A 14,732-nucleotide genomic window follows, 5' to 3' on the forward strand; every position below is an offset into this window, starting at 1 on the left:
TACTTGTGCTGTAACTGCCCTGTACATACAGGTATAGAGCCCCCATACCTGTGCTGTAATTGCCCCGTACATACAGGTACAGAGCCCCAATACCTGTGCTGTAACTGCCCCGTACATACAGGTACAGAGCCCCCATACCTGTGCTGTAACTGCCCCTACATACAGGTACAGAGCCCCCATACCTGTGCTGTAACTGCCCCTACATACAGGTACAGAGCCCCCATACCTGTGCTGTAACTGCCCCGTACATACAGGTACAGAGCCCCCATACCTGTGCTGTAACTGCCCCTACATACAGGTACAGAGCCCCCATACCTGTGCTGTAACTGCCCCTACATACAGGTACAGAGCCCCCATACCTGTGCTGTAACTGCCCTGTACATACAGGTACAGAGCCCCCATTCCTGTGCTGTAATTGCCCCGTACATACAGGTACAGAGCCCCAATACCTGTGCTGTAACTGCCCCTACATACAGGTACAGAGCCCCCATACCTGTGCTGTAACTGCCCCTACATACAGGTACAGAGCCCCCATACCTGTGCTGTAACTGCCCCTACATACAGGTACAGAGCCCCCATACCTGTGCTGTAACTGCCCTGTACATACAGGTACAGAGCCCCCATACCTGTGCTGTAACCGCCCCTACATACAGGTACAGAGCCCCCATACCTGTGCTGTAATTGCCCCTACATACAGGTGCAGAGCCCCCATACCTGGGCTGTAACTGCCCCTACATACAGGTGCACTGCCCTCATACCTGTGCTGTAACTGCCCTACATACAGGTACAGAGCCCCCATACCTGTGCTGTAACCGCCCCTACATACAGGTACAGAGCCCCCATACCTGGGCTGTAATTGCCCCTACATACAGGTGCAGAGCCCCCATACCTGTGCTGTAACCGCCCCTACATACAGGTACAGAGCCCCCATACCTGTGCTGTAACTGCCCTACATACAGGTACAGAGCCCCCATACCTGTGCTGTAACTGCCCCTACATACAGGTACAGAGCCCCCATACCTGTGCTGTAACTGCCCCTACATACAGGTACAGAGCCCCCATACCTGTGCTGTAACTGCCCCGTACATACAGGTGCACTGCCCCCATACCTGTGCTGTAACTGCACCTACATACAGGTACAGAGCCCCCATACCTGTGCTGTAACTGCCCCTACAAACAGGTACAGAGCCCCCATACCTGTGCTGTAACTGCCCCTACATACAGGCACAGAGCCCCCATACCTGTGCTGTAACTGCCCCTACATACAGGTACAGAGCCCCCATACCTGTGCTGTAATTGCCCCTACATACAGGTGCACAGCCCCCATACCTGTGCTGTAATTGCCCCGTACATACAGGTACAGAGCCCCCATACCTGTAGTGTAACTGCCCCTACATACAGGTGCACAGCCCCCATACCTGTTCTGTAATTGCCCCGTACATACAGGTACAGATCCCCCATACCTGTGCTGTAACTGCCCCTACATACAGGTGCACAGCCCCCATACCTGTGCTGTAACTGCCCTGTACATACAGGTACAGAGCCCCCATACCTGTGCTGTAATTGCCCCGTACATACAGGTACAGAGCCACAATACCTGTGCTGTAACTGCCCCTACATACAGGTACAGAGCCCCCATACTTGTGCTGTAACTGCCCTGTACATACAGGTACAGAGCCCCCATACCTGTGCTGTAATTGCCCCGTACATACAGGTACAGAGCCCCAATACCTGTGCTGTAACTGCCCCGTACATACAGGTACAGAGCCCCCATACCTGTGCTGTAACTGCCCCTACATACAGGTACAGAGCCCCCATACCTGTTCTGTAACTGCCCCGTACATACAGGTACAGAGCCCCCATACCTGTGCTGTAACTGCCCCTACATACAGGTGCACAGCCCCCATACCTGTGCTGTAACTGCCCTGTACATACAGGTACAGAGCCCCCATACCTGTGCTGTAATTGCCCCGTACATACAGGTACAGAGCCACAATACCTGTGCTGTAACTGCCCCTACATACAGGTACAGAGCCCCCATACTTGTGCTGTAACTGCCCTGTACATACAGGTACAGAGCCCCCATACCTGTGCTGTAATTGCCCCGTACATACAGGTACAGAGCCCCAATACCTGTGATGTAACTGCCCCGTACATACAGGTACAGAGCCCCCATACCTGTGCTGTAACTGCCCCTACATACAGGTACAGAGCTCCCATACCTGTGCTGTAACTGCCCCTACATACAGGTACAGAGCCCCCATACCTTTGCTGTAACTTCCCCGTACATACAGGTACAGAGCCCCCATACCTGTGCTGTAACTGCCCTGTACATACAGGTACAGAGCCCCCATACCTGTGCTGTAACTGCCCCTACATACAGGTACAGAGCCCCCATACCTGTGCTGTAACTGCCCCTACATACAGTACAGGTACAGAGCCCCCATACCTGTGCTGTAACTGCCCCGTACATACAGGTACAGAGCCCCCATACCTGTGCTATAACTGCCCCTACATACAGGTGCACAGCCCCCATACCTGTGCTGTAACTGCCCTGTACATACAGGTACAGAGCCCCCATACCTGTGCTGTAATTGCCCCGTACATACAGGTACAGAGCCCCAATACCTGTGCTGTAACTGCCCCTACATACAGGTACAGAGCCCCCATACTTGTGCTGTAACTGCCCGTATATACAGGTACAGAGCCCCCATACCTGTGCTGTAACTGCCCCTACATACAGGTACAGAGCCCCCATACCTGTGCTGTAACTGCCCTGTACATACAGGTACAGAGCCCCCATACCTGTGCTGTAACTGCACCTACATACAGGTACAGAGCCCCAATACCTGTGCTGTAACTGCCCCTACATACAGGTACAGAGCCCCCATACCTGTGCTGTAACTTCCCCTACATACAGTACAGGTACAGAGCCCCCATACCTGTGCTGTAACTGCCCCTACATACAGGTACAGAGCCCCCATACCTGTGCTGTAACTGCCCCTACATACAGGTACAGAGCCCCCATACCTGTGCTGTAACTGCCTCTACATACTGGTACAGAGCCCCCATACCTGTGCTGTATCTGCCCCATACATACAGGTACAGAGCACAAATACCTGTGCTGTAACTGCCCCTACATACAGGTGCACTGCCCCATGCCTGTGCTGTAACTGCCACTACATACAGGTGCACAGCCCCCATACCTGTGCTGTAACTGAATAAATCCACAAACAGTCGATATATCAAGTATTCTGACACTTCATAAACCACAAAGATACAAAAAATGTCGGACTTATATATTCATATTGCCGAACTGAAGAGACCCAGAAAAGATAAAAACATTAAATTTATTGAGATAATTTTAAAAGAAGTTAAAAAAAAACAAAAACAAAAAAAACAAAATACCCAGCAAGAGGAGGAACACCAAAAAACCAACAGAAATAATTATATATTGTGTAGATAATCCTATACATAAATCCCATATATCCAAGGCAAATCAGCATAAATTAGCGGCTGAAAATACAGACACAATGTTAATTATATTGCAAATTGCATATAGATCCGGATAATATAATGCACCTATAGTGCCAACACAATATAAGTTGTAATACTAGTTATATGTAAACCTAGGCGCTAAACTCAGTTCCCTCAGCACAATTAACATCATCATGGATAACAATCCTAAGTGCAATAAAGAAAGTGAGGATTATAAAGGGACAATTTACCTCATGTGAGCAAGCGTCTATAATGGTGCATGGGGTGTCCTCCCCTACCCCAATGCGCGTTTCACAGTCGCTTCTTCCAGGGGCGTAACTGCCCCGTACATACAGGTACAGAGCCCCCATACCTGTGCTGTAACTGCCCCTACATACAGGTGCACTGCCCTCATACCTGTGCTGTAACTGCCCCTACATACAGGTGCCGTGTCCCCATACCTGTGCTGTAACTGCCCCTACATACAGGTGCACAGCCCCCATACCTGTGCTGTAACTGCCCCTACATACAGGTGCACAGCCCCCATACCTGTGCTGTAACTGCCCCTACATACAGGTGCACTGCCCTCATACCTGTGCTGTAACTGCCCCTACATACAGGTGCCGTGTCCCCATACCTGTGCTGTAACTGCCCCTACATACAGGTGCACAGCCCCCATACCTGTGCTGTAACTGCCCCTACATACAGGTGCACAGCCCCCATACCTGTGCTGTAACTGCCCCTACATACAGGTGCACAGCCCCCATACCTGTGCTGTAACTGCCCCTACATACAGGTGCACTGCCCTCATACCTGTGCTGTAACTGCCCCTACATACAGGTGCACTGCCCTCATACCTGTGCTGTAACTGCCCCTACATACAGGTGCACTGCCCTCATACCTGTGCTGTAACTGCCCCTACATACAGGTGCACTGCCCTCATACCTGTGCTGTAACTGCCCCTACATACAGGTGCACTGCTTTCATACCTGTGCTGTAACTACCCCTACATACAGGTGCACAGCCCCCATACCTGTGCTGTAACTGCCCCTACATACAGGTACAGAGCCCCCATACCTGTGCTGTAACTGCCCCTACATACAGGTACAGAGCCCCCATACCTGTGCTGTAACTGCCCCGTACATACAGGTACAGAGCCCCCATACCTGTGCTGTAACTGCACCTACATACAGGTACAGAGCCCCCATACCTGTGCTGTAACTGCCCTGTACATACAGGTACAGAGCCCCCATACCTGTGCTGTAACTGCCCTGTACATACAGGTACAGAGCCCCCATACCTGTGCTGTAACTGCCCCTACATACAGGTACAGAGCCCCCATACCTGTGCTTTAACTGCCCCTACATACAGTACAGGTACAGAGCCCCCATACCTGTGCTGTAACTGCCCCGTACATACAGGTACAGAGCCCCCATACCTGTGCTGTAATTGCCCCGTACATACAGGTACAGAGCCCCAATACCTGTGCTGTAACTGCCCCTACATACAGGTACAGAGCCCCCATACTTGTGCTGTAACTGCCCCTACATACAGGTACAGAGCCCCCATACCTGTGCTGTAACTGCCCGTATATACAGGTACAGAGCCCCCATACCTGTGCTGTAACTGCCCCTACATACAGGCACAGAGCCCCCATACCTGTGCTATAACTGCCCTGTACATACAGGTACAGAGCCCCCATACCTGTGCTGTAATTGCCCCGTACATACAGGTACAGAGCCCCAATACCTGTGCTGTAACTGCCCCTACATACAGGTACAGAGCCCCCATACTTGTGCTGTAACTGCCCCTACATACAGGTACAGAGCCCCCATACCTGTGCTGTAACTGCCCGTATATACAGGTACAGAGCCCCCATACCTGTGCTGTAACTGCCCCTACATACAGGTACAGAGCCCCAATACCTGTGCTGTAACTGCCCCTACATACAGGTACAGAGCCCCCATACTTGTGCTGTAACTGCCCCTACATACAGGTACAGAGCCCCCATACCTGTGCTGTAACTGCCCGTATATACAGGTACAGAGCCCCCATACCTGTGCTGTAACTGCCCCTACATACAGGTGCACAGCCCCCATACCTGTGCTGTAACTGCCCTGTACATACAGGTACAGAGCCCCCATACCTGTGCTGTAATTGCCCCGTACATACAGGTACAGAGCCCCAATACCTGTGCTGTAACTGCCCCTACATACAGGTACAGAGCCCCCATACTTGTGCTGTAACTGCCCCTACATACAGGTACAGAGCCCCCATACCTGTGCTGTAACTGCCCGTATATACAGGTACAGAGCCCCCATACCTGTGCTGTAACTGCCCCTACATACAGGCACAGAGCCCCCATACCTGTGCTGTAACTGCCCTGTACATACAGGTACAGAGCCCCCATACCTGTGCTGTAACTGCACCTACATAGAGGTACAGAGCCCCCATACCTGTGCTGTAACTGCCCCTACATACAGGTACAGAGCCCCCATACCTGTGCTGTAACTGCCCCTACATACAGTACAGGTACAGAGCCCCCATACCTGTGCTGTAACTGCCCCTACATACAGGTACAGAGCCCCCATACCTGTGCTGTAACTGCCCTGTACATACAGGTACAGAGCCCCCATACCTGTGCTGTAACTGCCCCTACATACAGGTACAGAGCCCCCATACCTGTGCTGTAACTGCCCTGTACATACAGGTACAGAGCCCCCATACCTGTGCTGTAACTGCCCCTACATACAGGTACAGAGCCCCCATACCTGTGCTGTAACTGCCCCTTCATACAGGTGCAGATCCCCCATACCTGTGCTGTAACTGCCCCTACATACAGGTGCACTGCCCCATGCCTGTGCTGTAACTGCCCCTACATACAGGTGCAGAGCTCCCATACCTGTGCTGTAACTGAATAAATCCACAAACAGTCGATATATCAAGTATTCTGACACTTCATAAACCACAAAGATACAAAAAATGTCGGACTTATATATTCATATTGCCGAACTGAAGAGACCCAGAAAAGATAAAAACATTAAATTTATTGAGATAATTTTAAAAGAAGTTAAAAAAAAACAAAAACAAAAAAAACAAAATACCCAGCAAGAGGAGGAACACCAAAAAACCAACAGAAATAATTATATATTGTGTAGATAATCCTATACATAAATCCCATATATCCAAGGCAAATCAGCATAAATTAGCGGCTGAAAATACAGACACAATGTTAATTATATTGCAAATTGCATATAGATCCGGATAATATAATGCACCTATAGTGCCAACACAATATAAGTTGTAATACTAGTTATATGTAAACCTAGGCGCTAAACTCAGTTCCCTCAGCACAATTAACATCATCATGGATAACAATCCTAAGTGCAATAAAGAAAGTGAGGATTATAAAGGGACAATTTACCTCATGTGAGCCAGCGTCTATAATGGTGCATGGGGTGTCCTCCCCTACCCCAATGCGCGTTTCACAGTCGCTTCTTCCAGGGGCGTAACTGCCCCGTACATACAGGTGCACTGCCCCCATACCTGTGCTGTAACTGCCCCTACATACAGGTGCACTGCCCTCATACCTGTGCTGTAACTGCCCCTACATACAGGTGCCGTGTCCCCATACCTGTGCTGTAACTGCCCCTACATACAGGTGCACAGCCCCCATACCTGTGCTGTAACTGCCCCTACATACAGGTGCACAGCCCCCATACCTGTGCTGTAACTGCCCCTACATACAGGTGCACAGCCCCCATACCTGTGCTGTAACTGCCCCTACATACAGGTGCACAGCCCCAATACCTGTGCTGTAACTGCCCCTACATACAGGTGCCGTGTCCCCATACCTGTGCTGTAACTGCCCCTACATACAGGTACAGAGCCCCCATACCTGTGCTGTAACTGCCCCTACATACAGGTGCAGAGCCCCCATACCTGTGCTGTAACTGCCCCTACATACAGGTACAGAGCCCCCATACCTGTGCTGTAACTGCCCCTACATACAGGAGCACAGCCCCCATACCTGTGCTGTAACTGCCCCTACATACAGGTGCACAGCCTCCATACCTGTGCTGTAACTGCCCCTCCATACAGGTGCACTGCCCTCATACCTGTGCTGTAACTGCCCCTACATACAGGTGCACTGCCCCCATACCTGCACTGTAACTGCCCCTTCATACAGGTGCACAGCCCCCATACCTGTGCTGTAACTGCCCCTACATACAGGTGCACTGCCCCCATACCTGTGCTGTAACTGCCCCTACATACAGGTGCACAGCCCCCATACCTGTGCTGTAACTGCCCCTACATACAGGTGCACTGCCCCCATACCTGCACTGTAACTGCCCCTACATACAGGTGCACAGCCCCCATACCTGTGCTGTAACTGCCCCTACATACAGGTGCACTGCCCCCATACCTGCACTGTAACTGCCCCTACATACAGGTGCACTGCCCTCATACCTGTGCTGTAACTGCCCCTACATACAGGTACAGAGCCCCCATACCTGTGCTGTAACTGCCCCTACATACAGGTGCACTGCCCCCATACCTGTGCTGTAACTGCCCCTACATACAGGTGCACTGCCCCCATACCTGCACTGTAACTGCCCCTACATACAGGTGCACAGCCCCCATACCTGTGCTGTAACTGCCCCTACATACAGGTGCACTGCCCTCATACCTGTGCTGTAACTGCCCCTACATACAGGTGCACAGCCCCCATACCTGTGCTGTAACTGCCCCTACATACAGGTGCACTGCCCTCATACCTGTGCTGTAACTGCCCCTACATACAGGTGCACTGCCCTCATACCTGTGCTGTAACTGCCCCTACATACAGGTGCACTGCCCTCATACCTGTGATGTAACTGCCCCTACATACAGGTGCACTGCCCTCATACCTGTGCTGTAACTACCCCTACATACAGGTGCACAGCCCCCATACCTGTGCTGTAACTGCCCCTACATAAGTTTAAACCTAGCAGTATTATAATACAGTAATATAGAATTGTTATAGTAGTTCAAATAAACAATTGTTTAACAATAATTTTGTACTGTATTAAGTTTGAAAGGAATGCGGCCCGCCAGCTTAAATTTTTTTTCTTGTGCGGCCCATTTACTCTGCCGAGTTTGAGACCCCTGCTCTAAACAAAGGTGGACAACTGTTTTAGAGGTAATCTTTCAGCCGAATCTCACCTCACAAACTATTTACATGTGCATTTAAAGGGAATCGGTCACCCCTTTTTTGAGATATCATATAATGATATCATTCAATTGTGTGTCACATAAGGATTCTCTTAGTACTTTTGCTTCCCCCTGACCCCGCACCTTTCATGCATAAATACCTTGTTTATATTGGGTCAGATGTATGTAAACTGCTGCTATCCTGTCCAATGGGCGGGGCTTATTCGACTGCTCCCCCCCTCGCTGCCTTGCTCTACACAAGAAGAAATGCGTAGAGCAAGACAGGGAGGGGGGGAGCAGGTGAATAAGCCCCGCCCAGCAGACCGGACAGTGGCAGTTAACATACATCTGAACCGATATAAAAATGGTATGTAAACTGCCGCGGTCCGGTCCGATGGGCGGGGCTTATTCAACTGCTCCCCCCTTCCCTGTCTTGCTCTACACAAGAAATGTATAGAGCAAGACAGGGAGTGGGGGAGCAGTTGAATAAGCCCCGCCCATCGGACCGGACAGTGGCAGTTAACATACATCTGAACCGATATAAACAAGGTATGTATGCATGAAAGGTGCGGGGTCAGGGGGAAGCAAAAGTACTAAGAGAATCCTTATGTGACACACAATTGAATGATATCATTATATGATATCTCATAAAAGGGGTGACAGATTCCCTTTAAACATTTTTAAGACAAGTCCAGCAATACCTTTACATGTCTAGTCCTTTCGTCTGTTACTGATAAATCAGAATTTCAATTGATAATGTCACAATGGAGTCACATCCCCCTGGAAGACCTGGAGTTAGACGGTCACATCGGGGAATGAATCGCAGGTCTTATCTAGAGATGGTGTGATTTGTGTCCCATATTTAATAGATTTAGTTTCTTCTGGTGCTGAAAAGGTTAACAACACTTTCTATGCCTGTCAGAAGCATGCAGCTCCATTTCAGTTACCTCTTCCTATATAAACTGGTCAGACATTCTTGTCCCTGCTGGTGAAAGATTTGTCTTCCTGTGCTGTGTGCTAAAGCTAAGTGGTTGGAGTAGAGTTGTTGTAGAAGTGTTCTGTGGTATGCTGTAGTACTTGTGTGTTCATCTCCTGGTCCCTGTTCCCATTTAGTTTATTCCTCCCTGTCCCTATCCTATTGAGGCCCCCCTTCCTAAATGAAAATCATCACAGCGTGACAGGTATGCATATGAGGTTTTAGAACTATTTGTAGATTTAAAGCCTCTGTTACACCAGCCCTATTCCCCCACCCAGTGCCGCCTCCTCCTGCTTGACTGACAACCTCTATGCTGTGTGATTTCAGGCGGAGGAGTCATCAGTGAATCAGGGGGAGGAAGTTCTGGGTGGGGAAAAGAGTTGGAGTGACAGAGGCTTCAGGTATACAAATAGTTGTAAAGCCTCATTTGCACATCAATGCAAACACTGATTTCTCAGTAACGAAGGAGCAGACTGGCCATGTAAAGATATTGCTGGACTTGTCCTTGAAGGAGCTACATGCACATCTAAATAGTTTGCGGGATGGAATCATACCGACAGATTCTCTTTTATGACATCATTCCACTTCAAAATTATTCAAGTCAGTTGTACATGGCCGGATCAGCTAACTATTTATATATGGCATCTCAACTGTCCAATGATGGTAGATGCCATGAGATGAATCAGGCATATTGGATTTCAACATGCCCATCCTACGTTCCTGCAGAAGATAAGCCATTACTAGAGTCGTTTGTCAGTAGCTTTATCCCTGTAATATTGCAAAGCATGTACAAGTATACGGGAAGCCATGAACGTTCTGAGGTGTGTGAGCACCTATGGCAAATAGCTGACACTGAATTGCATGGCTGATTTATGGTTTTCTGATCTAGCTTTCCTGAAGTACACATGGTTGTTCAGTCACTAGTCAATATTTTCCTAGATAATTAACAGATCTTGTTATAACACTGCTGCATTTAATCCTTTTTTCTCATTAGTCCTGAACAAGTTCCCATGCAGTAATATGGATTAAGAACTTAATCTCATTTGCTTTTTACCACTGGCCCTTTGTACTGCTGTAACTGCAGGCTCATCACAGAAAGCTGCACTTTTATGACTTCAAAATGCAGGAATAATGTTTTCCTTAGGTTAGAAAATGATTTTTTTTAATTAAATTCTGATTACTAAATAGTTTTAACTAAATACAAAAGCTACATTTAAGGTCTTGTGTATACTCTATAATCAGATTTTTATAACTCTTTTGCAATTTAACATATAATATTGATCAAATTCTTCTGATTTATGTTACAGATCTTTATGAAGGCAAATGTGTGTTTCCATGGGTACAGACTACAAACAGACCCTGCGTAGTCGGAATCTGCAGTCACGCTTTGTTCTATCTGTCCCCTGCTTCTATCTAACAACCAAATGCACGTTAGCACAAAAAAGGTTTAAGGAGAGAGAAAGAGAGAGAGACGCCAATTTAAACCTAAGCGAATATATCCTGCAGGAATTTTCATCCATGTATCATTAAAATCGCAAATTTCATAGGATTGTGACATGCAATTTTTTTTCCCAAAACATCTCACCGTAATCGTTATGTCTGTGTATTGACAGAAAGGGGTTGTAATTGTGGGAGAAAGTATTATCTACTGTATATAAAGGGGTTATCAGTCATTGTACAGGAGGAGGAGGAGGTGAGCTGTGACATCACCTGCTGTGAATGGTAGACCCTGTGCGATCTACTGTATATAAAGGGGTTATCAGTCATTGTACAGGAGGAGGAGGAGGAGGTGAGCTGTGACATCACCTGCTGTGAATGGTGGATCCTGTGTTATATACTGTATATAAAGTGGAGGAGAAGGTGAGCTGTGACATCATCTATTGTATATTGTGGAGCCTGTGTTATCTACTGTATATAGAGTTGTTATCCTTCATTGCACAGGAGGGGGACGGGAGCTGTGACATCACCTACTGTAAATTATGGATCTTGTGTTATCTACTGTAAATAGAGGGGTTATCAGTCATTGTACAAGAGGAGGAGGAGGTGAGCTGTGACATCACCTATTGTAAATTGTGGATCTTGTGTTATCTACTGTAAATAGAGGGGTTATCAGTCATTGTACAAGAGGAGGAGGAGGTGAGCTGTGGTATCACCTATTATGAATGGTGCATCCTATATTACCTTATGTCATCTGGCATTTAGAGGTGTTATCAGTCATTGTACAGGAGGAGGAGGTGAGTTGTGACATCACCTATTGTGAATGGTGGATCCTGTGTTATCACCTATGTATAGTGGTATTATTAATATAATGGAATAATATGGCACTCCTAAATAATATAGGTGCCTGAGTAGGGACCCAATCCATTGAATATCAAATGGCAAAAAATCCAGCACTCACACGTTAATAGCATAGAAAAATTCCTTAATGGTTTGGTCCAAATTAGTGTATAGCTAACGTTTCGGTCAATCTGACCTTTATAAAAAATACATGATAATATAGGACTATGGGGTAGTAGGAGGAAAGCAGTGCGATACAAAAGACACTCTGCTCTTAAGTGACGAAGGTTGTATTATACTCTTCAACAGTGAGTGCCGGATTCCTTGCCATAGGGGTATTATCAGACATCGTAATCCTGCCTGTGATGATAATGAGACTTCTGAAAAGTGTTCTGTAAAAAAAAAACAGCAAAAAAAGTCTAAAATAGCCCCAATGGAAAGTATGAAAATTGCACCATTTCAATAAAAAAAAATTAAAAATATAATGTAAAAAAACAACATTACTAAAATAAAAAAAAATACAATTAACACAAAAAGTTGATTTAAACAGTTGGCTACCGTATTTTGTGATACCTTCCCTTTAAATGAATAATGATTTGATTCATTATTAACTTGCACATTTATTGTAGCTTGGACTATCCTGAATGTTACATCAAAGTTTCCTACCATGGGGAAACACTGAGGACTTTTGTATATGACCCACTAGTAAGTGCACTAAAAGGGGAAATATCTGGAATAAAGGATTTTATCTATCTGAGCGCAACTAAAGAAAGGTGAAATAATGTGTAAAGCATTTAGAATCCATCTTTATGTCATATCATAACTTGGCGACAGTCTGAATTTGGCCGGCGCTGTTTAGGCTAATTTGGGTTAATAAAGGATGTTTTGGGTAATTTTATGATGTATCCCCAGGTCTATATGAGAGTCGTATGTTGACACTAAGCCAAAGAAGAGTTAATTTGTAAAATAAGGCATCTACATAGATAATAGCATTTTCTGCTTACCAAGTTACCAGCGGAGAGAACATAGTTAAACTCATCAGTCATCGGGTAATGCTCCATCGCCATGAAAAGAGTGTTCAGAACAATGCAGATTGTTATGGCCAGGTCCACAAAGGGATCCATCACGACTAATTTCACAACGTGCTTTATATTTAGCCAATAAGGAGTACAATCCCAGATCAGAAAAGTGTTTGCAAACTTGTACCAACATGGTGGACACTTCTGCCTGGACTCTTCGAGTTCTGGAAAAGAAATGGAAGCAGCGTCTTACTTCTTATTTCTGTTCTCATCATTATTTTCTTATTATTTCTCAATATTTGTTTCTGGTTCCTGCACATATAGAAAGTACCCAAATAACCTATGACAATAAAATGTATAACGAGGCATATCAGCCCATGTTGAACAAAGGTGCCATATGGTTCCCATTGCCTACTGTAAGTAGTGATGAGCGTGTGTGCTCGGATAAGGTGTTATCTGAGCATGCTCGGGTGCTAATAGAGTATCTTCGGCATACTCGAATACTATGTTCAAGTCCCCACGGCTTCATGTTTTGCTACTGCTCGACAGCCTCAACACATGAATGGATTGCCTAACAAATAGTCAATCCCTGCAAGTGTTGCGGTTGTCTAACAGCAGCGAGACATTCAAACAAGCACTGAACACAGCAATAGATATACACTGCTCAAAAAAATAAAGGGAACACTTAAACAACAGAATATAACGCCAAGTGAATCAAACTTCTGTGAAATCAAACTGTCCACTTAGGAAGCAACACTGATTGACAATCAATTTCACATGCTGTTGTGCAAATGGGATAAACAACAGATGGAAATTATTGGCAATTATCAAGACACCCTCAATAAAGGAGTGGTTCTGCAGGTGGGGACCACAGACCACATCTCAGTACCAATGCTTTCTGGCTGATGTTTTGGTCACTTTTGAATGTTGGTTGTGCTTTCACACTCGTGGTAGCATGAGACGGACTCTACAACTCACAAGTGGCTCAGGTAGTGCAGCCCATCCAGGATGGCAAATCAATGCGAGCTGTGGCAAGAAGGTTTGCTGTGTCTGTCAGCGTAGCGTCCAGAGGTGCTACCAGGAGACAGGCCAGTACACCAGGAGATGTGGAGGGTGCCATAGGAGGGCAACATCTAGCAGCAGGACCGTTACCTCAGCCTTTGTGCAATGAGGATCAGGAGGAGCACTGCCAGAGCCCTGCAAAATGACCTCCAGCAGGCCACAAATGTGTATGTGTCTGCACAAACGGTTAGAAACTGACTATATATACATTACCGATCGATATATACATTAACATTGGAGATGAATGAATCGGTTTCCAGGACCCTGGTCCAGTGGGCAGTGCCGCCATCCACAGTTCCTTGTATGATTAGCCGGTTTAACATGACATCAGTTTTGCGGCATGGCGATCACACACAACATCGTGCCAGGCATGGCTAATGAATAGAGGAGCCGAGGATGATGGCATATAGGTGAAGGTGCACAGGTCTCCCATCCATCTGCCATGGAATACTCACCTGGACAAGGGTTCTGAAAATGTATTCACACATCTCTAACATCACATATAAATAATTCCGCCATATACTATACATATAAACACTGCCACAACATACTGTACACAAGCAAAAAGCCACAATATGTTGTACAAATGCATCTTACCACAGTATGCTATAAATGTTTTACTACTTGCATATGTTGTACATATAATACTGGCACATGTTGGACATATAAGTAATAAGAATATACACTATAACAATTAATACTGTGAAATATATCATATATATCAGAGG

General features: G+C 46.7%; 1 protein-coding gene across 2 annotated transcripts in view; it reads right to left on the reverse strand.

Moving 5' to 3' along the window:
• Positions 1–14,732, reverse strand: part of LOC141049376 (sodium channel protein type 2 subunit alpha-like) — a 334,599-nt gene that overhangs the window by 75,630 nt on the left and 244,237 nt on the right. For both annotated transcript variants that reach the window (XM_073545791.1, XM_073545790.1), the window contains one exon: positions 12,928–13,166. In XM_073545791.1, the coding sequence (XP_073401892.1) occupies positions 12,928–13,166 (239 nt within the window). The remainder of the gene's footprint in view (positions 1–12,927; positions 13,167–14,732) is intronic.

The sequence above is a fragment of the Dendrobates tinctorius genome, unplaced genomic scaffold (genome assembly GCF_039654945.1).
Source record: "Dendrobates tinctorius isolate UK_male_01 unplaced genomic scaffold, ASM3965494v1 ptg000143l, whole genome shotgun sequence".
Taxonomy (NCBI): domain Eukaryota; kingdom Metazoa; phylum Chordata; class Amphibia; order Anura; family Dendrobatidae; genus Dendrobates; species Dendrobates tinctorius.